Source organism: Equus caballus, chromosome 13 (assembly GCF_041296265.1).
Source record: "Equus caballus isolate H_3958 breed thoroughbred chromosome 13, TB-T2T, whole genome shotgun sequence".
Lineage (NCBI taxonomy): Eukaryota > Metazoa > Chordata > Mammalia > Perissodactyla > Equidae > Equus > Equus caballus.
This window is the reverse complement of record NC_091696.1, coordinates 41,861,604-41,885,944: the sequence shown is the minus strand read 5'-3', so window position 1 is coordinate 41,885,944 and position 24,341 is coordinate 41,861,604. Positions and strand designations below refer to the sequence as shown.

The following is a 24,341-nucleotide window of genomic DNA, read 5'->3' as shown; positions in this document are numbered from 1 at the left end:
CCCGGTGTAACCGCAGAATGGCCTTGTACAGTGGGTAGAGTTCCTCTGATCTGTCTCCAACACATTTTGTAGAATAATAGTACTTGTGTTGCTCTTTTAGAAGAGCGTGTCATCCCCAGGGTGTCTCACTGCCACTGGTTGTTTTTATTTGACCAACATCTGGCTGAACCGTGGAACCCACCGTAAGTAACCATCTTCTCCTGGTACTGCTGGAAAACTATATCCACACAAATTTCACACCAATACCAACTATGGTTTACTTGCTAATTTAAGAAAGCAAGTTCTAAGACCCAAATCACCTTCTCCTTTTCTCTTCAGCCCTAGGCGTATGATTAACTCTCAGTTTCATTTGTTTATATCCTGCCTTATTACGAGAAAGAATTTGACATGACTCAGTCACTCGGAAGCCTACCCTCCAGGCTTTCTTAACTGCGTGAGCACTTTCATGCAGGAGAAGGGAAAGATGGGAAGACTCAAACAAACTAACGTTGCTACTGGGAGAGAAGCCAGGGCACAAGATTACAAGGGAGAAAAGATTAACACTCATTTTTAATCACGTATCCATACACTACACCATTTATTCACATTCTCTTTATCCACTGTAACAGTTTAAAAGAGAGCAGAAAGGGGAAACTGATATTTACTCAGTGTCTACCTGGGCAGCTACAGCTCTAAAGGGGAAGTTCCTATGGGGCATCTTCTGCATCTTTACCTCGGCTCATAAAGTAAGACCTCTCCTCCTCAGGAGGAAACGGTGGTCTCCCCCTCCCCTTTCGAAATTAGTGACCTTGGGAAAAGGAACTGAGCATATGTAATTTAGCCCCTTCTAGGTTCGCTCTTTTTGTAGAGGATGAACACACACACTCTGCTGTTCCAGAAAATGAAGCTCTACCCTTGGAGATGGGTGCAAGGAGAGCGGGGTGGGAAGAAACGTGCAGGTCCTGATCTGTAGGTTCAATTCAGGGGTAAGAAATTAAAAATCCCAAATAGAGCCACATTCTCCAGCCATGCCTCCAATTCAGCTTTAGTAACAATAAGGCTCATGTTCTGATTTCCACCTGCCTGCCTCTTGAATCTCACTCCTTAATTCATTCCGAAGTAAACGGGGAGATAATAGTGTCACTAATTTACAACCCTAAAACCGAAGGTCAGAGAGGGGAAGTGATTTGCCCAAAGCCCAAAGTCAGTGGTAAAAGCAAATTCTAAAGAGAATTCTGATTCTGCAATTCCACGCTGCCTCATCAGCAACTCATAACAGAAAAAAAACTCAATGATCTACTAACCTGACAAACAAATTTGACATCTGGTGAGGATCTACTGAAGGGTTTCGGGAAAACATAGAAGTTAAACGACTTTGTTATATACCTGGGGAGAATAAGATAAGAGGAGACTTAGGGGCTCACGTTACGTCACGACAAAAGAATTCCCACCACTTGTTAAAATAACCTACTTTGAATCTGTGTAGTCATACTTAAAAGCGCAAAGGCCAAACTGAAACAGCAAAAAGTCCATGGAATGCTGGAAAAGGGAAACAGAACATCGGTCAAAACAGTGCTGTATATTCTACATGAGCAATAATATTCTCAATCAAGTGAGTTTTCTGATTACTCAACTTGGGCAGAATATTTCTGATTAGAACAGATTACAGATTATGTATCAGAAGCATTATTAATTTATACCCATTTCTTAATATATGTCCCAAGTAAGCACCTATCCATCATCCAGAGCATCATATTAGGCCTATTTCCAAGAGGTTCAAAGAACCACATCTATTTCCTATAAGTCAAATTAACATTGAAAATATTAAACCTTCTCCAATATGTTTTCCAGCAAACAATTATTTTTGCTGTTGTTTTAAACATCACTAAAATATCGTTTCGTTGCTAGGGTTCAGAAGTTAATGTGTAAGTTTAATATTATATTTCTCTATAGTGCAACATAAAGAGGACCAACATGTGGAAAAAAAAGATTTTCTAGCACCTTCACTTACTTTTTTAAGCTTCTGATACCTTTCTTCTGGAGTGTCAAAACCATTTGTTAATGCAGTGACTGGAGGTCCATCACTGATTCCTAGATTTTAAGAAATAAATGTTTTTACTTGCAAATAAATGCTGGCGTAAAAAATGTCAGTCAACTAGCCAATGGCTCTATAATTTCATATTCTTGCGAATTACGATTAATTGGAATGCTCCTTACTTTTTTCAAAATCAGCATTCATTTCACTGACCACCAAGCTAAACTCTATAGTAATGAATATAGAGATGTGAACATTTCAGTTTGCTGATGGGTAGTTTCAGTGTCTAAAACAGGTTTTCAAAACACGGTAATGATTTAAGAAAAGTATCTCTATGATTAAATAAGTTTTGCTGCTTTCAAAAGATTACTGCATAATCAGACATCAACAAATTCTGAAGTATATTACCATTAGAGTATCAGTTTTGGCCAACAGTTTGGAATAACGTGTATACAACAAAGGTTATCTTCAAGGTCAAGAGAAAATTATTTCTCGTGAAAACTCTTAGCTTCCTTGGGAATTGACTCCAACTAGAAACAGCATGCTTAACTAAAACCATAGATCTGTATTTACCCCCAGCATGGATTCCTTTAGAAAGAGCTGAAGAGCTTTTTAAAATCAGGGAGTGGAAGTGGATATCTACACCAAAAGGAGCCAACTGTTCATACTGACTCCAACAACTGACAAATTCATCTTCGATCCAAAGAAAAAATCCTTGCAATTATCAATGTAGGTAAAGTATTACACACACATACACACCCATGGTAGGCAATGAACATTTCCACTAATGCATAAAGGAACACACTCATTTACCTGCAAAAGCCTGACCCTAAAGTCAGTCACGAATGACAAATATTGTATGATTCCACTTATAAGAAGTGCCTAGAGCAGCCAAATTCACAGAGGCAGAAACAGTGGTTGCCAAAGGCAGAGGGGAAGGAGGGATTGAGAGTTATTGTTCAATGGGTACAAAGTTTGTTCGGGGAGATGAAAAAGTTCTGGAGATGGATGGTGGAGACGGTTGCACAACAATGTGAACGTCCTTAATGACACTGCACTGTAAAACTACTTGAAAATGGTTAACATGGTTACGTATATTTTACCACCCGCACACACAAGCCCGACTCTAACCCTGCAGCTCTCTACCACGTACATCAAACTGTTTTAAGCAGCACAAACCATAATCTCTATCTGCCGCTCTCCGCGCCGAACAATCGCAAACCCCTCGCGTGTCTTCCGCGCTTCTCAAACGTTTCCAAGGAAACGCATGCGACTTGCCCAAGGGCTACAAAAAGGCAGGAGCGGCCAGCAGGCAGAAGCCAGGGGCAAGGGGTCAGGAGCCTTGGCCGTGCAGCGCAAGGTGCCAGCCTCGAGCTTACGAGCGAGGGATACCTGAAAACTCCCCATCGATGGCGAAGAAGTCGGCCTCCTCTATGGCCTGGTACACTTTATGAAGATTACTCTTAAAATCTGCAGAGAAACCGAGAAGAGGCTCAGAAGTGGCTCCTGCCTACAGGCTCCTAAGGGGACAGGGAAGGAGGGCCCAAGGAGCATCTAAGACCTCGGGCCGGAGTACAAGCCCTGGACGGATGCACGGAACCGAAAGCCTCAAGTCCCCGAGGGGTGCATGGGCTAGAGAGGGACAAGCCCCGAGGGTGCACCGGCCAGAGGGACAAGGCCTAGGGGGTGCCCGGGCGGGAGGACAAAGTTCGTAGGGGTGCACGGGCCACAGATGGACATGGCCCCAAGAGGCGCACGGGGTGGAGGGGGACAAACCCCTGAGGGGCTGCCACAGCGCCAGGCCCCGCCGAGCAGCCCGGCCGTGGTCTGGGCCTAGCAGGCCGGGTGCGGGGGCCGCCAGGACGCGGGGAGGTGTGTGGCGGACACGCACTGCTCCTGATTATCTCCATTCTGCAGGGCGGCCGCAACCCCGGGCCCGCGCCAGCCCGCCTCCGCCGTGCTACGCGTGGAGTTCCGCGGCGACCACGGAGGCAGCAGCTCCGGGAACCCCGGCGGCGACTTCCGGAAACAGCGCGCGCCGGTGAGCGTCACGTGCGCCTGCGTCACGGCGGGGGCGGGGCCCCGGCTGGGCTCCTCCCTCTCCTTCCAGGGACTGGGGAGGGGCGTGGCTATCGAAGTCCCCAAGGCGTGGCCTAAGTTTGTGAGGTCCGTTCTTGCGGCGTTCGCTTTACAAGGGGGCGTGTTCTGACATCCAGTTGATAAACAAATATTTCTTGAGCTCCTATTGGATGCCAGGCGCTCTGAAAGGGGCAGGGATACAGTGATGAACAGAAAAAGACAAGGTCCCTGCCCCCGTGGAGCTTAATTTGGTGAAAGAGGAGAAAGTCAGATAGGAATCGAATTTACCACCTGGAAACACGATAATCGCCAAGAAGAGAAAGAGCAGGGTGTTGCAATAAGAATAATTGCAGGATTACTTAGAGAGGCGATGTGGAAAGCAAAGCTGAGACCTTTATTTACTGCACAAGCCACTGGGAATACTAGGGCAAGCGGCACAGATAAGGTCTTGCCTAACAGAATTTTATGTTGGTTTGACATTTGCCGCTAATCCCCAGAGCCTACAATAGTGCTGACACATAGTTGATGCTCAATAAACATGGGTTGAGTGAATGAATTCACTTTGGTCTTTCACAAAAGCCTACTATGAAGTTGGTTACAAGACCTGTTTTCAAAGGCTAGTTCTGTCATTTATTAGGCCTGGAATGTATTCAACCTTAAACCTCAATTTCCTCATCCACTAAATAGGATTGAGACCAGTGGTGATAACGTATGTGAATTTTAAAGCACTGTATAAATAAATGCAAGATATGATTAGAGTTTTGACTTGCTATCACATTTCCCTACATTTGCACTTCTGAGGTTCGAGAGAAATAGTGAGTACAAACCTCTTTTAACCATTTCCTCCCCCAAAGGGAAATATTAAGTACTCTAAAGAACAAATAAGAGTCTGGCCATATTTTCCTCACCGGGTCCCACAAGTCCATTTTCCTTGCCTCATTCAATGGAAATTTACCTATAGGAAATCATGCCCACTTTCCCTAGTGAGGGCAGCAGTGAATGTGAACTCTAGAGTTCAGACGGAATGGGAAGGGAAAATACCAGCATGACAAATAGTCAAACCTCAAGCTTGAAATGTCTCTCTGCCTTCTTATTTCAGCTAAAAAAGTCCTAAATGGAAAGTACTAGCCACATATGGCCACTTAAATTTAAGTTTTAAGTAATTTAAATTTAATAAATATCAAAGCTTACTACAAAGCTACAGTAATCAAAACAGTGTGGTACTGGCACAAAGACATAGAAACCAATGAAATAGGGTAGAAATCACCAAAATAAACTCCCTAATATATAGTCAAATGATTTGCAACAAGGATGCCAAGATCATCTAATGGGGGAAAGGACACACTTTTCAACAAATGATGCTGGGAAAACTGGACATCCATATGCAAAAGAATGAAGTTGAACCTTTATCTAATACCATATAAAACAGTTCAAAATAGATCAAATAGCTCTTATATTTATAAGAGCTAAAACCATAAGACTCTTAGGAGAAAACACAGGTCAAAAAGCTTCATGCGGAGCCGGCCCGGTGGCGCGGCAGTTAAGTGCGAACGTTCTGCTTTGGCGGCCTGGGGTTGGCCGGTTGGGATCCCAGGTGCAGACATGGCACCGCTTGGCAAGCCATGCTGTGGTAGGCATCCCACGTACAAAGTAAAGGAGGATGGACATGGATGTTAGCTCAGGGCCAGTCTTCTTCAGCAAAAAGAGGAGGATTGGCAGCAGATGTTAGCTCAGGGCTAATCTTCCTAAAAAATAAGTAAATAAGTATTAAAAAAAAAAAGCTTCATGACATTGGATTTGGCAATGATTTTTCTGGCTATGACACCAAAAGCACAGGCAACAAAAGAAAAAATAGATGAATTGAACTACATCAAAATTGAAAACATTTGTGTATGAAGGACACTATCAGCAAGGTGAAAAGACAACCCACGGAATGGGAGAAAATATTTGCAAATCATAAATCTGATAAAGGCTTAACATCCATAATATATAAAGAACTCCTACAACTGAAGAACTCAAAAACAAACAATCCACTTTAAAAATGGACAAAGAACTTGAATAAACATTTCTCCAATGAAGGTATACAAACAGCCAACAAGCACATGAAAAGATACTAAACATCACTAATGCAATTCAAAACCACAATGAGATACCATTTCACACCCATTAAGTGGGAAATGGGAACTTTGTGCACTGCTGGTAGGAATGTAAAATCCGTCAGCCAGTATGGAAAACAGTATGGTGGTTCTTAAAAAATTAAAATTATAATTATCATATTGCTACCGGCTCAACACAAGGTTAACAAAAGGGAAGCCATATTGTAGAAAAGAAACCATATGGTAACTTTGAATGACCTCTGACTGACTAACCCAGCTGGATATGCACCCTCCAGGAGATCCACCTGCTCTGTGGATTTTATGACCCCTGCTTGTACATGTACCTCCCAGCTGCAATAAGATGATAACTTCGTTTTGAGTCCTTAGGAATGTGATCACCCCCCAACAGAGAGTCTATGCTGATAGCCATCATCAATGAAAATTGAAAGACCTGGTGTGGTGACTCCCAGTCGATGACACCAGAGAGTCAACATTCCTAAGCTCCTCCCCATAACCCACTGGCCTATATAACTACTTCAAGGTTCTGTGTCCCCTTAAGATGGCTCCTTTGGACATCAGTCTCCCATCTTCCCTCTTGCTAGCAAGCTATAATAAAATGCCCTTTCGCTGCCACTATCTTGCCTCTTGATGATTGGCTTTTGTCTCACAGCGAGCTGATTGTGCCCTTTGTGCAGTAACAATACAAGGCAGGAATTCTGCTTCTGGGCATATACCAAAAAGAATTGAAAGCAGACACCTGAACTGCTATTTGCACACCCACATTCACAGCAACATTATTCACAATAGCAAAAAGGTGGAAACAACCCAAGTATCATCAACAAAATGTGATATATACATAAAAGGGAACATTACTCAGCCCCAAAAAGGAAGGAAATTCTGACACATGCTACAACATAATATCCTTGAGGATATTATGCTAAATGAAATAAGCCAATCAGAACAAGACAAATACTGAATAATTCCACTTATATGTGGTACCTAGAGTAGTCAAATTCATAGGGACAAAAAGTAGAATGGTGGCTAAAAGAGGCTTGGGGAAGCGACCATGGCGAGTTGTTTGAATGGGTATGGAATTTCAGTTTGAGAAAATGAAAACATCCTGGAGATGGATGATGATGATGATGGTTGCACAAGGATGTGGATATACTTAATGCCATTGAACTGGACACTTAAAATTGGTTAAAACGGTAAATTTTATGCTATGTACCTTTTACACGATTTAAAAAATATGCTGATACCTATTGCCAGATTATCTTCCAGAAACTGACTTCACACACTCCCAGCACTAGCACATGCCATTACCCATCCTTTCACTCTACCAATTTGATCGGTAGGAAAAAAAAAATCTCATCCCAAATGATGAGTTTAACAATCTCCAGGCCAGCGACTTAAAACCGATAATCAGCAAGAATTCTCAACGGATCAAGACGGTGGGAGAAAAGACATGGTGATAAGAATGTCATTTTAATCCCAATTCTTCTAATACCGTAAACGGAACTTTAGCCATGGTCATCGGATTTTCTGCATAAAATATGAAGACAAGAAAACCTTGTGGGGAGTACAGTGCGGTCGTCTAACAATATTTTAATTTCTGGGCAAAGATGTGTCCTTCAAGCACAGCAACAGACGGCCCAGAGGAGCAGACGCAGAGAACCGCCTCACCCTCGGAGTGTAACGCCCTGGCCCGAGGTCTGTCCAAGCTAGAGGGCGGGATCGGCGGTGGTGCGCAGGCGCAGACGTCTTCGGCCTGGGTGTGGCCCCTCTAGGCAGCGGGGAGGTCGCGGGGTTGGGGGTGTGGGAGTCGGGTGCGGCCTCTCCTCTATGGTCGCCGGCCGTGGGAACTCTTCTCCGCAGACCTTTCTAGGTTTCTTCCGGAAGTGGAGCAGCCGACTCCTCCTCTGCTTCCGCACGAGCGAGACAGCCAGGTCAGCCCTGGGATGAGCGCAGTGGTGAGCAGCGGCGCGGCGGAGGGCGGCGAGCGGGTGGCCCGGGTTCGATTTCGGGGCGGGGTGTGGAGGACGGGCGTGGGGGACGGGTCGAAAGAGGTGCGCGAGGCTTTCCTCACCCAGGCCCGGGTCCTGAGCAGCCGCAGTCCTGGTCTCCGGGCGTGGACCCCCCGTTTGGCCAGCTCCCGCATCCCTTCCCGAGACCCCCACGTCCGCACGGCCGGCCTGTCTTGGGCCTCGCCGGTGCCCCCTCGGGGGTCAGGGGCAGAGTCTGTCGCTCTAGGGTCGTCCCCGGGCCGGAGGGAGAGGGCGACGTGGCGCTCGCCCCCCACAGGGACGCCTACTGTGGCCTGGGACAATGCGCCTGGAATCGACTAGGCTCCTGATAGACGCCTGGCTGGGCTTCAGGTCTAATTAGCGAGGTAGTCCTTCCACAAAGCGGCACGATTGCTCCCGTTTTAAAATAGGGTAACGGATGCTCAGGAAAGGGAAAGGGAAACCCCAAAGTCAACACAGGGGTTAGGCTGGAACCCAGCTTCTGTGATTCCGAGCTCGCGGCTCAGAAAACTGAACTTGAGCAAAAGCGAGTTTTCTTTAAAAGAAAGAAGCAAATGCGAGTCAGGCTGTGGGTCAAACTGGGGATCTTTGGCGGGACAAGAGGCGGCCCCTCATCGTTCATGGAGAGGAGAAAGTGAGAGCCCAGCCTCTGTCAGGCTCTCAGCTGTCGGCGTTGGGTCCTCCCCGCCGAAGCCCATTGAGTGGTCTTGATGTCAAGGTCTGAAAGGCCAATAGGAAGGAGCTGTCCTCTGTTTCCCGGGCACACCCCAGAGCCGGCGCAGAGTGCACGTACGGGTTAGGTGGTTTAGTTTGTCCTTGTCGCGGCTGGTGTGTGAACAGCCAGCCGGGGTGTTTGTGCTCTGTGTTTCCCTGCCTATCTCCGTAAACTTGATGGAAAAACGGTGCTTCTCCAGGGCATTTTTTTTTCTGAAAGCTCCAGTGCCTGGCACTGACACTACGTATGTAGCTGGCACTCAGTAAATGCAAATATTGGTAATTCTATTAATATACCAATCGGCCATACAGTAGACTCTTTTTGAGTATCTGTGGATGGCGTTTGTCGCTTAAACCTCCTTCAAAGTAGATATTATTATCCAGAACTTATATGAGAAATATGAGGCTCAGGGAGGATAAATGTGACCTGGTTTGGAACCCAGGTCTCTCTCATTCCTGAAACCATACTGTTTTAACTATCCCAGACTCTCCAGGAGAATTATCATCTAGAAGATGAGGAAACATACACACTTTTTAAAGACTTTCAAGTGACAGTTGATTTGGGTCTTGTCGTTTGGACATTTTTGGCCCGGAGACGGTGTGGAGCTGTCTTACAGATGGAGGGAAGAGTGTGATATGGGAAAATGCCCAAGGAGCAGGAGTTAATAGGTAGGACACATTGTAGTGTGTGAGGTGAGTAGTAGGGGATCAACGATAATAATAATAGCTAATGGTTATATTGTACTTAGTGTGTGCCAGGCACTATTCTGAGTGCTGTGTGTGTATTAATTCATTTAATCCTGTCAACAACACTATCAGGAAGATACTGTTACTGTTCCCATTTTACAGGTGAGGAAACTGAGGCACAGAGGTTAAGTGACTTGCCTGAGGTCACACAACTAATAATTGGTAGAGCTGGGCTTTAAATTCATTCTGCCTCCAGAGTTTGTGCTCTTGTTTAAAATGTGTTGATTGCTAGTGGGCTGTGGAGATTCTTAGATGACAGGCTTACAGCTATAGGTTTTAATTTCTCATCATCGGGAAGGTTTTGAGCAAGGGGAGGGCTTGATCGGAGTTTTTCTCCAGGAGGGTGATTCAGGCAGTGGAGAGAAGAGAGATGGGAGAGAAGAGGAAATGAGATTGGAAGTGTTATTTAAACTTTATTTTGTTCACACCTTACCCGTATCTTGTCTGAAACATATATTTAGGCATAAAAGTGTTTATTTGTATGTAAGAGCTTTCTAGTTCCCAAACTTCCACGTGCATAAGAGTCTCCTGAGAGGCTTGTTTAAAATGCACCTTCCTGGGTCTCTCTCCCAGATATCCTTGTTCGGAGTCACCAGACTTCCCAGGTGATTCTGATGGAGGTTCTCGGAGGTTCCGTGATAGGAAGTCAAGTATTTGTTGATTCCGTTTTCATGTCCAAATATCTAGAGCCCAGCTTCACACCAGCTTCTCTCAGGTGCCATGATAGAATCCTAAGGCTTGGTTCTCAACCTCAAAGAGCTGAAGATTTGGTTGGAGAGGCAAAAACTACTCAAGCGGTAGTGTGCAAAAAGCATAAGAGTGAGCTAAATCCGAAAAGGTTGCATTAGTTTATAATATGTGAATCAAACAGAATAGTGTAAAACCCAGTAGTTTAGGTGTGGCTTACTGGTAACCACAAGTAGTTATTGATCACTTTCTGAGTTATGGGACATCTACAGCGTTTAATACAGGATAGGTCATGGCATACATGCCACATAACAGAAACGAGAGAGGACAGAGTCTAGGGAGAGCTGGGACACCTCCTCAGTGTGCTCAAATCTTGCCCAACACCACTCCCAGGCAGTAAATCACGGCGCCTCACAGTTCAGGTGGCAGGGCGACATTCGGTGGGGTAGCTAATTTTGCCCTAGTGATTTCTGACCTCGTCCAGAAAGAAAATCTGTCTATTTGAAGTTGAAAAAACACAAGGTTTTATACAGTAAGAGCCTGGAAATGCCTCTCTTGTATTAATGAAAGCCAATTTCTGCCACCTGCAAGAAATGCACATAATATTCTCCTTATTGCCATTTCTGACCCTTGCCTTGCTTACATTTGGGCACATTTGTTTATTTCATAGTCACTAAAAATGTGTGGTCGCTCTTTGGGCATTTAATGATGTCTGTAGTATTCCACCAGTGTTTGTAGCGGTGTCCCCAGAGGTAGACCTGAGGGGTGCCGGAAATAGGGCTGCTCCCAACCACCCTCACAGCTCTTTCCATTGTGAATGTTTCTGCTTATTTAGCTCATGGAAGAGCATGCTTGCCCTAACAGCCGCAAGCTGGAGTTCATGTTCCAGAATGCAGTGTTGTCAAATTCTAGTTTTTCTCTGGTTTGGATTTCTCAGCTTTGCAGTCGCAGCTCTATGATGTGACCTAGAAGACAAAGAACAAGTCAGTCCTTTGAACTAATAGCTGTTATTTCTTACCTCATTGGGGTAAAACAGTGTAATGAGAACAGGGTTTAGGTCAGGCCATGATTTAAAACCTGGCTCTGTCCTATATTAATTAGGCCTCCATTTTCTCATCTGTAAAATGAAAATGATGGTAATAATTATCTCCTAGGATTATTATGTCTTTCACGTCATGAGGGCTCAGTAAATATTAGCAATTATTATTCTCTGTTGTTAAGTAATATGTAATGAGAAGAAATAGCTTAATTAGAGGCCCATATACAGCCAAAATCTTTTTATTCTTTCATTGATCATCTTTGCTAAGAAATGATTGAAATCATATTTTTCAGGCTAGAATCCAAATAAATTAGCCCATCAAAGGATTATTCCTAAAACATTAGGTATGCGCTATAGTCACAATAAATTTTTTGTTGAATGAAGAGGTGGGACCGTAATTATATGCCACAGAACAAAGCAGTTTGAAGATGATGATTTCTGCAGAGTTAACAGTCACACATAATGAGGTCTTTATAAGCTAAGGTATAAAAATTCTTAACTTAAACTCAGAATGAATGCATTCTTTGATAAACTTAAGAAAAATTACTGTATCAGTTGACTTTCTTAAATGTTAGTTGGGTGACTAAAGAATCAGACAGATGACAGCAGTGCCACCATCTCCTTCCAGAGAGTGGCCCTCTGGACAAGTCTACGGAGGAGCACTTGACCAAGTCAGACAAGCAAGCTTTCTTCCAAGGGAGGAAGAGCCAAGTTCATTCCAGGTTCCTCAGTTACTTAGAATTATTGGGAGATTGTTTTTAGGTCCCAACCCTTTTTTTTTTCCATAGATTTTTCAGATAACTATACCATGTCAGGTGTTTCTTTGGGAAAACTTTACCAAAGGTTATGGTGATAGATATCTTGCAATTGCCCAAGTCTTTGGAGATTGGTAATTGTTTCCTGTCGGTTGTGCCAACATACCAAACATGAATGTTTTAGAAAAGGTTGACTTTTAGAAAAATTTGTTCATATATGTGTATTCATGTCATATTTCACATAAAATGCTTTCTAAGGTTTCATGCCATTTCTTGATAGTGAAACTTTAGAGATGGTGTGTTCCTCAGGAAGTAGCATCCGTCCGGATGTTTTGAAAGTTACATTGGTGAGATGTTGGAACAGGGTGTTGGTTAGATGGCCTGAGCATAAGGACCACAACTGCTATAGGGATCCCGCACTTGTAGGGACTGGGAAATGTCCACCTGGAACACATTATGGAAGAAGGGACCACATTTATTGAACACTTCCTGTGTGCCTGAGCTTACGTGTGTCCTCTTGATGCTCATGACAGCCCTGCGAGGTTGGCAGCAGTGACCCTCTTCCTGCTAATGTGGGACTTAGAGAGAATGAGTAGCCTGTCCATGGTGTCATGGCTCAGAAAGAGTGGAGCTGGGACTCAGACCTGTCTTCTCATTTTAAAACTGAGGTGTGTTGTACTCTCTCTCGAACCAGCAAGTAAAGAATACCCTCCAAAAAATTAAAATGTGTCTTAAAGGCCTTCTATGAAATATTTGATTCATAGAAAAGCCCGCAGACTCTCACTCTCTTCATTTTGAGCTGGGTCTCTGGGGATATGATGACAATAAAGCTCACTTAGAATTTTTAGACTTGGTTCTTGCCCTAAGGTTCCTCCGGAGTCTGTCATACACACAATCCACTGAGCAGGGTTAGCTGGCTTCTGAGTCTAAAGCAGGGTAGAAGCAGTAATTTAGAAAAATTTGTGGAAGATCTCATAGGCAGTCACTTTCTCGGTGATAAGTAACAACCTGACAGCAAATCAAGAGACAGGAAAATTATAAGTTGACAGCTCTCCAAAAGCTTACTAGCCTAAGACCGGTTAATCTGGGAACATCATACACTTATCAGTAGACTCTGAAAACATCACCTTATGGGACAGGTCATGAAAACTCAGACTTCCCCAGGGGTCAGGTAAGTAACAGAAACAAGGAAAACAGTGAGTGAGGACTGGAGCAAACTGGGGTGGGCATGCCCTGTCTGAAGGGGGCAACTGCTGAGCCACTCAGGTTGAGCTGATTGCTGTCATGCAAAATGAGAGCCCAGTGCTGCCAGATCTTCTGAGTTTTTTCAGTAGAAGCCAGGAATCTGGATTTTTATGTGAAATCAGATTTTTAAAATTCTGGCACCAAATTCAATAGAAAGAAAGAGAAAGAAGGAGGAGGAGGAGGAGGAGGAGGAAGGAAAGAGAGGGAAAGGTAGGAAGAAGGTCAGGGAAGAGAAAGAAGCACCTTGTGAAAGAAAGCCTGCTTGCAGGCCAGATGTTGCCACAGTGGAGTGGTGGCTGCCAGTGTTGGGACTGTTCCAGTACAGGAACTATGGATGCTGATGACAATAATTCTGCGTCACTGTCACAAGGCTCACCTGGGTTCGTTATAACCACTCTAGGAAGCGGAGGGTGTGGTACATTAAGAGAGCCTTTATCCCAGTGAATAAACAGTAGTTCAGAACCTTATTTGGGTCTTGGTCCCCTTTGAGAGCCCAATAAAAGCTGTAGATTTCCTTCAGGTCAATACTCATAGACACACTCATGTGCACAGACACAAGCTCAGCGTGTAATTTCAGAGCATGCGCAGACCTCCTGGGGCGCCTCTACAGACATCACTTGAAGACTCGACTCTTTTTCAGAAACCACAGCTCTTCAGAGTGACTCAGTCCCCGAAGGCTTGGCTGTACTCTTCAATTCTCTGGCGCTCACCCTGTCATTTTAAACTTGTCTCTTTGCAGTTTTGTAGACTTTTCCAGACTCAGGCATTCTTCGCGTTAGTTTTGAATTAGGTGATTAACACCTGCAATTTCAGTTGATGATTAAACTTAAACCAAAATGTGTCCATGTGAACGGGGCACTGGGGGTGGGAATGGAATGCTTCTCCTTGCCCCAATCCTACCGCGGCCCCCCAGTCTTCTCTGAGGCCTTTGAGACAAGAGAAAAAGGCTACAGGGATGTCCTGATGTGAAGGACACTTGTACTTTTGAAGGAACTCAGAAAGAGCCAGCGAAGCTTCTCACGGCTCCAGCCTGCTGGTGAGTGTGCAAGGTTTGTAAGAACAGCTATAAACATGCTCAGGATCATGGGGCCTTCTCCTCACAGAGGCCTTTAATCATTGCCAGTGCAGGAGGTGGTGTTTACCCAATCTGAACACTGCAGCTTGCAACTTTAGTGTCTGAGCTAGATTTTATCACTGAAGAGGCACTTTCCTCCTCTAAAAGTCCTGCCTTCTTTAGTGGAGATAACCCGGGTACACACAGAAATAGCAGAAAAGATCAACTGGGTTTGGTTAAGCTGCATATTCTTTCTCTATTAGCTTTCACTTTGGAATTTAGGGTAAAATGAAACTATCAGAATTTCTAAGATGTAATTACAGTGTGTGCAGTTTCTAGTTTGTTAAAGACAATTATAAAACAAAGTTCGTGGCCACCTCGCTTTTCAAAATCCAACTTATAAAATACACTTTTGACGTCAGTGTGTGATTTGTTTTCTCTCATGAGAGGTAAACTTTCAGATCTGGTAAGCTTGGAACTACTGATGCATTCTAGTTTTGAAAGGCTAATTCATGAGAAATTAATTTCAATATACATTGTCATTTCTCTGCAGGCGACTCTGGAATCCAGACACTTGGCCTCACCCTTAACTCCCAACGATAGTTTTGTATCTCCGTCTGCTCACTAGACAGTTCTGCTTGAAGTCTTGTCATCATCTCAAACTCAACTTTTCTAAAATTCATCTTACCTTCTTTCCAAGGTTGGCTCCATTGGTTTACAGTGGCCCATTTCTGTCAGAAATACCATTCTTCATCCCCAGTTCTGAAACCTAGCCAGCATCTTTGATCATTGTTTCTCTGTAGTCACCAAAGCCCATAAATTATTTTCTTAAACATCTCTCGGATAAATTAGTCCTTTCCTTTGCCACCTTTCGTTCTTCACTGTTTTCATCTTTGCCACCTTATTCCCAGAAGTGATAGTACCTCACTTCTAACCTGGCGCACGTAGCCCTCCTTCCTGATGAGGTTTGTCGTCCTCAAGCACAGCTTTGCTGATCTCCTTGCCTCTGAAACCTTCACGCGCCCCCATTGGCCCGCCTCTCGTTAACCAGACACGCAGGACCCTGTGTCGGACCTGTGTCTCCTCTGTCGCTCCCTGCTCCCTGGGAAAACACACAGCAGCGCCCCAGTCAGGCCCATCTTTTCTGACCCCTTGCACAACCCTCACTGGCAGCCTCGGTATTTTTCCTCTGACACTGAGTCCAGATGTGATCCTGAATATACCGAAAGGGCCTGCCCAGTGCCCAGCTCCTGGGAGATGCTCAGGAAATAGCAGTGGTTCCGTTATTATTTCCTGGGATAGTGCTCTCCATGTGGTAGTTGTTTAATCAATATTAATCAAATAAAGGAACTACTTCATCAAAATGATTCCTTTTTCCAAAAACCTGTCTATAAAAGATCTCCCACTTCCTTAGCAATTTGAAGAGGCTGCCCAAAGGAAAACACTTAGAAATTTTTTTAATATTCCTAAACATACAAATAATGAGCAAATCTAATTATCAGAAGTAATTTAGGATTTGTGATTAAAAACATTTGTTTAGACTCTGTCTTCCAAAAAGGAGTTTTTAATGGGCCTATACAGAAGGTTGGTCCCTTCTTTACTATCATCTACTATTGTGAATAACTATTAATTGTATATTTTAAAAATTTATATTTATCTTACATTTAATCTTTTAAATATACACTTATCTTTACCTAATTATCTTTTTAGTGCTGGATAAGGAATCTATTCCACTTTAACACTGAGTTTAAAATTTAGCTGTGTTTATTCTCTGGGTTGAAAATCTCCCATTGCTGTTAGGCCAAAAGGAATACAGTATTTTTTTTTTTACAATTTATATGTATTTTTACAATTATTGTAACATCATACATTTTCATTAAGAGCAACTTGGTAAATACAGAAAACCAGGACAATCATGACCCTCAGCCACCCAACACACCCACTTCTAATAATTCATTATTTTTGTCTAGTCTTTGTGTATAGATTTGCATATTTAAAATATAGTGTTATCATGCTCTAGGTAAAATTTTGCACCCCATAAAAGGTGATAAAATTCTGTCACCGCTGCGTTTGAAAATCAGGTAAATTGCTATCATGTATGGTTTACTTACCATATGCCAGGCTCTGTACTAGGCACTTTACTTACATCCTGTGATTTAGTTCTTAAGAACCTCCCAATGGGGTAAACAGTGTTACCACCCCCGGTTATATATGAGAAAGCTGAGACCCAAAGACGTTCAGGCGCCGCAGCTGGTGGAGGCAGAGGCGGGGTGAGAAGCCAGGCAGCCCAGCCCTGGGACGTGCCTTCTGAAGCACTCTACCTGCAGAGCGTAAAACGTGCGCCCCTCTCTGTGAGCAGTCTGGGTGATCAAGAGTGATTTCCTTTCTTTCCCACTGGCGCCTACACTGCAATAATACCAGGAATAGTATGAATACTCACTTCTTTAGCCCCTATTACACCATAAGCCTTCGTAGCCACTCTCCTGTCACTGTCTCTGATCCTCACAAGAACCCTTGAAAGTTTTTGTACTGTTATCACAGTTGAGGAAACAAGGCTCAGAGAGCTCAGGTAACTTATGCACGCTCACAGAGCTAGTGAGTTGGAAAGCTGAGATTCTAACTCTGTGGTATTCTCCATCATACTGCCTTTCAATAAAAAATCTCCTTAGACCCAGATAAGAATGAAAAGAGAATGGTCCTTTGCTATTTGCATAGTAGTGACATTAGCGTGTTTCTATGGCACGAGATTGTCCAGACGCAGAGGGTATAATATGCATGTTTGGGTTGGTTTTGTGGGAAGGGGGTATATTGAGCCACTAGGCAGTTGACCTGGCACAGGGCGCCTCAGAAAAGAAGGCTTCACTCACTTCCCGGTACTGCTCCTATGGAAACCTCCAAAATCAAATGTTTGTCAAATAAATACTTACCTAATGGGAAGACAGATTTATTTGGATAAAATGTGTTATTTACATGAAGTACATCTGTTAGTGCCAACTCTAGACATTTTACTGGGCCAAGAAACTGGTTTATTGAAAATCATATACATTGAAAGGACTTTAGAAATTTAATTGAGAAAGCTGAGGCCAGAGAAATTTCATTTTCAAAAGAAGTTAGTGAAAGAGAAGGATCTAGAATTCCTCCATGCCCCCACCCCCGGTCCATTGAACTTTCCACGACACTGTTTTGCTTTCCCTAATTTCCAAATGTGTGACAAATAGGCCAGAAAGCAGTTCTATGATGTTTATGTGATTTATGGAATGTGAATTTTTAGAAATCAAATTTGTCACATTTAAAAGCCAGCATTAGTGGCCAACCCTGTGGCGTAGGGATTAAGTTCACCTGCTCCACTTCAGTGGCCCAGGGTTCATGGGTTCAGATCCTTGGTGCAGACCTATACACCGCTCATCAAGCCATGCTGTGGTGTGGCGTCCCACATACAAAGTAGAGGATGATCGGCACAAATGTAAGCTCAGGGACAGTCTTCCTCACCAAAAAAAATAAAGTGAAAAATAACCAGCTTTAAAAGAATGACTGTAATCTCAAACAGCTACTGAACTATTTCTCCTATTTCTGTCCTTTTTTTCTAGATTTAATGATGCTTTGCAGCAATTTTCTAAATCTGAAATTTTCTGTGCCTGGGGATCCCAGAATTTGCTAAGCGATGGAGGAATCTCAGCAAAATGATCTGAATACGATGACCCTTGAGAAAGATGACCATCTCAAGAGTACCGGCCCTCAGATTTCTGTTAGTGAATTTTCCTGTCACTGCTGTTATGACATCCTGGTTAACCCCACCACCTTGAACTGTGGGCACAGCTTCTGCCGGCACTGTCTGGCTTTATGGTGGACCTCTTCAAAGAAAACAGAGTGTCCAGAATGCAGAGAAAAATGGGAAGGTTTCCCCAAAGTCAATATTCTCCTCAGGTAATGCTTGGTGCTTATTGGTAGTATATACAGCTTGTACAGTGTGGTTTCTCTTAATGGGGGGGCAGCAGCCATGGTTGAAAAGGCTGGAGGCACTGAGCCGACCTCCACAGCGGTCATTCTGGATCTGTTGGAATGTGAGTCAAGGAGCTCAGGGACCTGAAAATCCAGATTCCCTTCCTCACAGGTGACTGTAATTTGTTTATTACTTATTGTAAATGAAGGAAAGGAATCTGGTTATCAGACCATTGCTCATAATCTGTTGTCATATAATATTTTTTGTTGATTTGTATTCACTGAGAATATCCTGAGTCTAACAGAAACTGGTATAACTGTACAATTCTGAATAACTGGTTTGATGCTGATTTTCATAGTCTTTGACCAAACTCTGTTCTGTTTATCACATTAGTAGAGGTAGTTACTCGCACAGAGCATCACAGAATGAATGGCAAGACCTTTCAGATAGTGGATTCTTTTCTGTTTCTGTGTAGCAGTAATGTACCTGTGAGGTCTTTGAGGCTAAAATCCTTGTCTCTTTTGTTGTTTTCTTGACATCAGCTGGGCACCAGAAAGTTCCATGAAAACATTAGCCCAACATTCTCTTTTTCACGGGAAATGTATTTACAGGCACTTTGCTGTTACCTGTTGGCCTTGGTTTCCCTGAAGGTTAATCTTAAACTGAAGGAGGGTTCTCTGATCATGTATAGTTGAAAATGAAGAGCCGTACAGGTGACCTGATGGTTGGTCCATCCATCTTACTGAACTTCACTTTTTTCCCTTTTTATGAATTAATTTTTAATAATATAAGCAATACATATTTACATTAATTTGTTACATTCTTTTTTAAAAATCAGAACATTACTGATAAAGCTAAGGCCCCTTTGACCCCTCCTCCTGTTACTGGCTACAAACATAGGTTCTTTACCTGCCACACAAGAGAGGCCAAATGAAAACAAGAATGCCAGGCTTACGGCAAGGAAAGGGTTTTTATTTCAGGTGATGTCACCTGGGAGATGAAGGTGAGTCCTCAAATTCATCTCATCTTGTCTCCCCAAAAGATGGGAAGCCAGAGATTTTAAAGGTTGCAAGGAATGCAGCTGCTTGTTGAGGGGAGGGGGGTTGTCTGTGACCTTGCAGGTGGCCATCCTTGGTTGGTGTCTCCGTGGAGGATAGTGGATTCTGGTGTCAGGAAGCCAGGGAGTAAGCAGGGAAAGGACATAAGTGTTTTGATTTTAACCCCCATCTGCTGGGTTTAATGTAGAGAAACTGATATCAGGGCCAGTATAAATTCCCCCCTATTTTATGTTCATTTCTCAGTCTTGAGGGATTTGGGGCAATGACCAATCCAGCTGCTTCCTGCTGAAATGGGGCATAGGTTGTTCCATCTCATTGAACCAGTCTTTTAATAAGGCGGTCATGCAGGTGGGCTCCCAAAGTTAGGCCTGTATTGTGTAAGTAACCAGATATTTAATAAGCATTTCTAGAGAAACAAAAAGAGAAAAACAAGGTTAATGGTTGGAGCAAATTATAAACCAGTTCCTGAGCCCAGGAGGCAGCCAGTCAAGATTCCTAAGATCAGGGTCAAAGCATCTTTTGCAGTTTGAAATGTCTCTGATGGTATCATTGGGCACTCAGGTAGCTTTCTGAGAGGCTTACATAGCAGGAGGCATGAATCTTTTTAAGTTTATATCAAGTCCTACAGCTTCAGTTTGCACAGGAAAAAGGGCAGGTTTAGTTTTTAATGATTTCAGATGAAAATGATGGAAAAAATGGAAAATGTTAGTTTGGAGATTTGTTGCCAGATATTTTGGGAGACTAGAAGAATTCAGGATCCAGTCCAGTTAACAGATATAAAACAAAAGCCTCAAAGACAATTGATAGAACCAAAATCCAGTATTTATAAATGTATATTATAGTTTTTATTGAAATAATTTCTCTCTAAAATCACCCTCAATTTTACCAAGGACAGCCAAATTAAGACTAACTGGGTTGCAAAATAAGTCTAGTTTCAACAGATTTGGCCCAATTATTTACATAAATGCAGCAAGAATAGTAATTGGTTATATGCCTTCTTTTAAATCTGCTTTGCTAGAACTTTTTATAAGGAATCTCAGGTTGAACTTTAAAGGCCTCTCAAGGCCAGGAAAGCCAGACCCAGATCTTGTCATCAGACTCTGCCTGCAATACCTACAGATTTGGGTGAATTCCTCTCTTCTGAGGTCCCCAAAATATCTAGAGTTCTTTGCACCTGCCAGAGGGAGTGACATTCTTTGCTCAACCTTACCAGGTTACTGGGAACCCTGTAAGCAAAGTACCAGACCAATATTTCCAAGTGGCTTTATTCTAAAAGGTCAACCTTTCTTCCTCAAAAGCTGTCTTGTCATATCTGAGTCTATATGTTTTCCTCAAATATGACATTCTAGTTAAAGCCTTGCTATTATAACTAATGTTTTCAATTGTGTCCTGTTATAAGAAGAACAGATTCTTATTGCACTTATGCAAACAACTATATTGCCGTGAAAACAATACTTACTCACTAAGAATTTCCAAATTCTGGAGGGATCAGGTAGGGAGAAGAAGATAAATGTTTCAGTTTTGCTCACAAAGGTATAATTTTATCAAATTGCTATGTCATAGCATGAGAGAAAAAAGAAAAAAATTCTTTTAAATCTGGGAAAACAAAACAAAATATCAAAAAATCAACAATATTTCAAATAAAAGTCATAAAAAATTATAATTATCCTTATCAGCTCATTTAGTTTCATGTAACCAACTCTTGATCTTCTGATGGCAGTTTCATGAGGCCATCAGTTTCTCTGTTAGAATTCTGTAATTTCTTATCCAGCTCAGTTTCATAATCTGAAAGTTTATTAGAAACCTGTACTCTAGAGTAAGTGCCAGAGTCCTTTCCATGAATTTTTCTGAAGCTGAAACATATTTTGCAAAAACATGAGAGTGAAACAATAAGTGTCTGTAAACAACAAGACCCAAGAATGGCAATTGACAAAGAATTTGGCTAATTTGGTGACACATAACAGTTTAAAATAACCAGAATTATGACATAATCAGGACAGATCAGAATTTTAGTAATGTTATACAATTTTTAAAACATATCAATAATATTTACCAATACAATGTCATAGGTCCCTATGAAACAATGTTTAATTATCCCTTTAACCATGGTGACAGTTAAAGAATTTTAGGCAAATGCAGAGAATTAACTAGCTGTAAGAAAAACCTTAGCATCTATGATTAAGGACCTAATAAAAACAATATAGGAAATTTATTTTGATAAAACACAAAATCCCTACCCTTCTGTAGACTACTCAAAGGAAAAACGTTTCATAATTTTATTACGAAGAGCAGACTAAAAGTTCAGGAAAATTACCCATTTAACAAAGAGAAGACCAAATTTTAATTTTGTACCCGTTTACTTTCTTTAAGATTGACACCTGAACTAACATCTGTTGCCAATCTTCTCTTTTCTTTTTTTATCATCTTCTTTTCCCCAAAACCCCCAGTACGTAGTTGTATATTCTAGTTGTGAGTGCCTCTGGTTGTGCTATGTGGGATACCGCCTCAGCATGGCTTGATGAGTGGTGCCATGTCCATGCCTAGGATTCGAACTGGTGAAACCCTGGGCTGCCAAAGTGGAGCATGTGAATTTAACCACCTGGCCACGGGGCCAGCCTTGTCCCAGTTTACTTTTGACATTTAAACTTATTTACTTCATTAACTTCATTTTAATTTTAGCCAACTTGACCATGTATAAAACTCTTTTCACAATTTTTGTTTCACAAACCTTCCATTTTGAAGATGATTAGCCCTGAGCTAACATTTGCCTCCAACCTTCCTCTTTTTGCTGAAGAAGATTGGCCCTGAGCTAACATCTGTGCCCATCTTCATGTACTTTATACGTGGGATGTCTGCCACAGCATGGCTTGACAAGTGGTGCATAGGTCCTCACCAGGGATCCAAACAGGGAAACCCCAGGCCGCCGAAGTGGAACGTGTGAACTTTACTGCTGCGCCACTGGGCTGGCCCCCACAAACCTTCTATAACCTTTTTTTTACATTCAGAATTTATCTCGTTTTTAAAATTAATTTTTAGTAGCTTTAATTATATATATTGCTTAGAATCTTTAATCCTTAGAAACCTTAATTTCTAAGTAAAGACCAAGTAAGCAATTATAAACTTTACATTAGCATTCTGTGGCTTGACAGATTTACAAACACCTTTAATAATTTTTAGAAACATGTTACTTCATGGTAATAAAAGACAAGATGTGTTTAATAGACCCAGACACTTTTTAGCTTCTCTGTAATAAGAAGTCAAAAGTAGATGAACTTAGACATGTTCAGCAATAATGTTTGTGTTCCATCCTATCTGAAAATGACCCAGATACTCAACAGATTTTATCATTTAACTTAAGTTAGTAAAACTCCGAAGTTTTTAAGTTACCAAAAATTTGGAAGCTATTTTCCAAGTACACAGACCATAAAACATAATTATTGCACTCAAAAACGTTTACCCGTTTTTATCTATTTAAATTATTTGTTCCCAACAATTATGTTAAGATTACTCTCAGAAACTTTGTGTGGCGTTAAAGCTGTTAGCCGTCGTCTTCAGGTGTTTTAGGTACATATGTCAGAGTACATAATTATTGTTAAAAACTTTCTCCGAAAACTTTTATCCTCTTACATCTATTTGGTTTACCTGTTCTCAACAATTATATTTAGATAGTCTACAAAAACCTCATGAGACATTAAACAAAATCAGCTATTATTCTGTTACTACTTTTGTTGACAAACTGTAGCAGAGATGACATGAGGTCATTTGCCCAGTAAAGCCAGACTGTGTGTCTGCATTCTATCCACTGCTGCTAACTCTGAGGACATCTCTATTTTAATTCAAACCAGCAAACTTAAACAGGCTTCCATTTACCAACGATTATTTTATATCATGTTAAATAACTTTGTCTTTTAGAAGCTTTTTGATATTAGTCAAAGACTGCATTCCTTATGAGAGGTTTTGAATTCTCTCTTTTAAGAGTGACCGTTAAGGTGGACTCATCTGAAACAGAGGTTCCCCAGAATGGCCATTAAAATTCCAAATTATCTCAAAAGTTTACTTATTTTCGCTTGCTTAATTTAGATGAGGAGTTTGGGGAGAGTTGAAATGGGGAGGCTCAGTGAGAGAGGAGCAGCAGATTTGGCTTCCGCTGTTGGCGTGTTTAATTATTTATTTTCTTTTGAAGAGGCAGTAAAGTATTCCTGATTTTATTTAGAAACCTCAAAAGATTAAAATAGGCTTCCCGTTGTAGTTGGCTTTTTCCAATTACATACATCAGTTTGGGTAAACTGAAGTTGCCCCACTTTGGCCATTTTAAAGTGAGATCTCCTGTAGCATGTTTAATTAACATTGCCTGAAGGGTGGATTTATGTGCCCTTACAGTATCAGGCAGGGGAAGCGTTCCCCAGTGAGACATAATGTTTATTCCCACAACGTAATCTATAATACAATCAGGCAAAAGAGATGTAGTTATTTTACACAAAGCCCACCTAAATATAACAATTTTTATAAAACTTCCTCTTAATTTTATTAGCTCTTATACCTCTAATCATAGCTTTCATCGAGTCCAGTAACGAGTCTCAGTCTCATAATACTGTGTAGGGGAAGCTTTCCCAGCTAGAGGTAACATCTATTTTCACAGTTAGACCATCTACTCAGAATCAGCCCCAGTGGGCTCTGCTTGGGGACAGACAGCATGTTTCTCATTCCAATACACAGAGATGGACAGAGACACACAGATCCAGACACAGAAAAAACAGACACCAGTGATGTGGCTCCCAGATTTAGAATAGAAAGTCCTACAACTCTTCACACTCCGAATGCATGCCCACATGGCCCATCCACGAACAGAAAGGACCCCAGATGGCCCCTTCATGAAGGAAAAGCACCCC

The 24,341-nt window shown here is 42.2% G+C and overlaps 2 protein-coding genes across 29 annotated transcripts in view; one reads left to right on the top strand and one right to left on the bottom strand.

Annotated features, from left to right (window-relative positions):
• PARN (poly(A)-specific ribonuclease) overlaps positions 1-4,132 on the bottom strand; it is a 242,520-nt gene extending 238,388 nt beyond the window's left edge. For 6 of the 13 annotated variants that reach the window (XR_011424326.1, XR_011424327.1, XM_070230976.1 and 3 more), the window contains exons 1-5: positions 3,906-4,081; positions 3,407-3,484; positions 1,991-2,070; positions 1,451-1,518; positions 1,284-1,365 (exon numbers count right to left, since the gene is read on the bottom strand). Coding sequence is in view for 11 of the 13 variants with exons in the window: in XM_070230976.1 (XP_070087077.1) it covers positions 1,284-1,365; positions 1,451-1,518; positions 1,991-2,070; positions 3,407-3,484; positions 3,906-3,924 (327 nt within the window). In the remaining 2 variants the exon portion in view is untranslated. Of the gene's footprint in view, positions 1-1,283; positions 1,366-1,450; positions 1,519-1,990; positions 2,071-3,193; positions 3,485-3,905 lie in introns of all 13 variants that reach the window. The other 7 variants (XM_070230977.1, XM_070230980.1, XM_070230979.1 and 4 more) reach the window with 5 other exon arrangements.
• Positions 4,133-7,514: 3,382 nt separating this feature from the next.
• BFAR (bifunctional apoptosis regulator) overlaps positions 7,515-24,341 on the top strand; it is a 33,011-nt gene continuing 16,184 nt past the window's right edge. For 4 of the 16 annotated variants that reach the window (XR_001378212.3, XM_023616291.2, XM_014730105.3 and 1 more), the window contains exons 1-2: positions 7,652-8,159; positions 18,042-18,378. Coding sequence is in view for 15 of the 16 variants with exons in the window: in XM_023616291.2 (XP_023472059.1) it covers positions 18,116-18,378 (263 nt within the window). In the remaining variant the exon portion in view is untranslated. Of the gene's footprint in view, positions 8,160-9,412; positions 9,621-15,007; positions 15,155-18,041; positions 18,379-24,341 lie in introns of all 16 variants that reach the window. The other 12 variants (XM_070230989.1, XM_070230984.1, XM_005598894.4 and 9 more) reach the window with 9 other exon arrangements.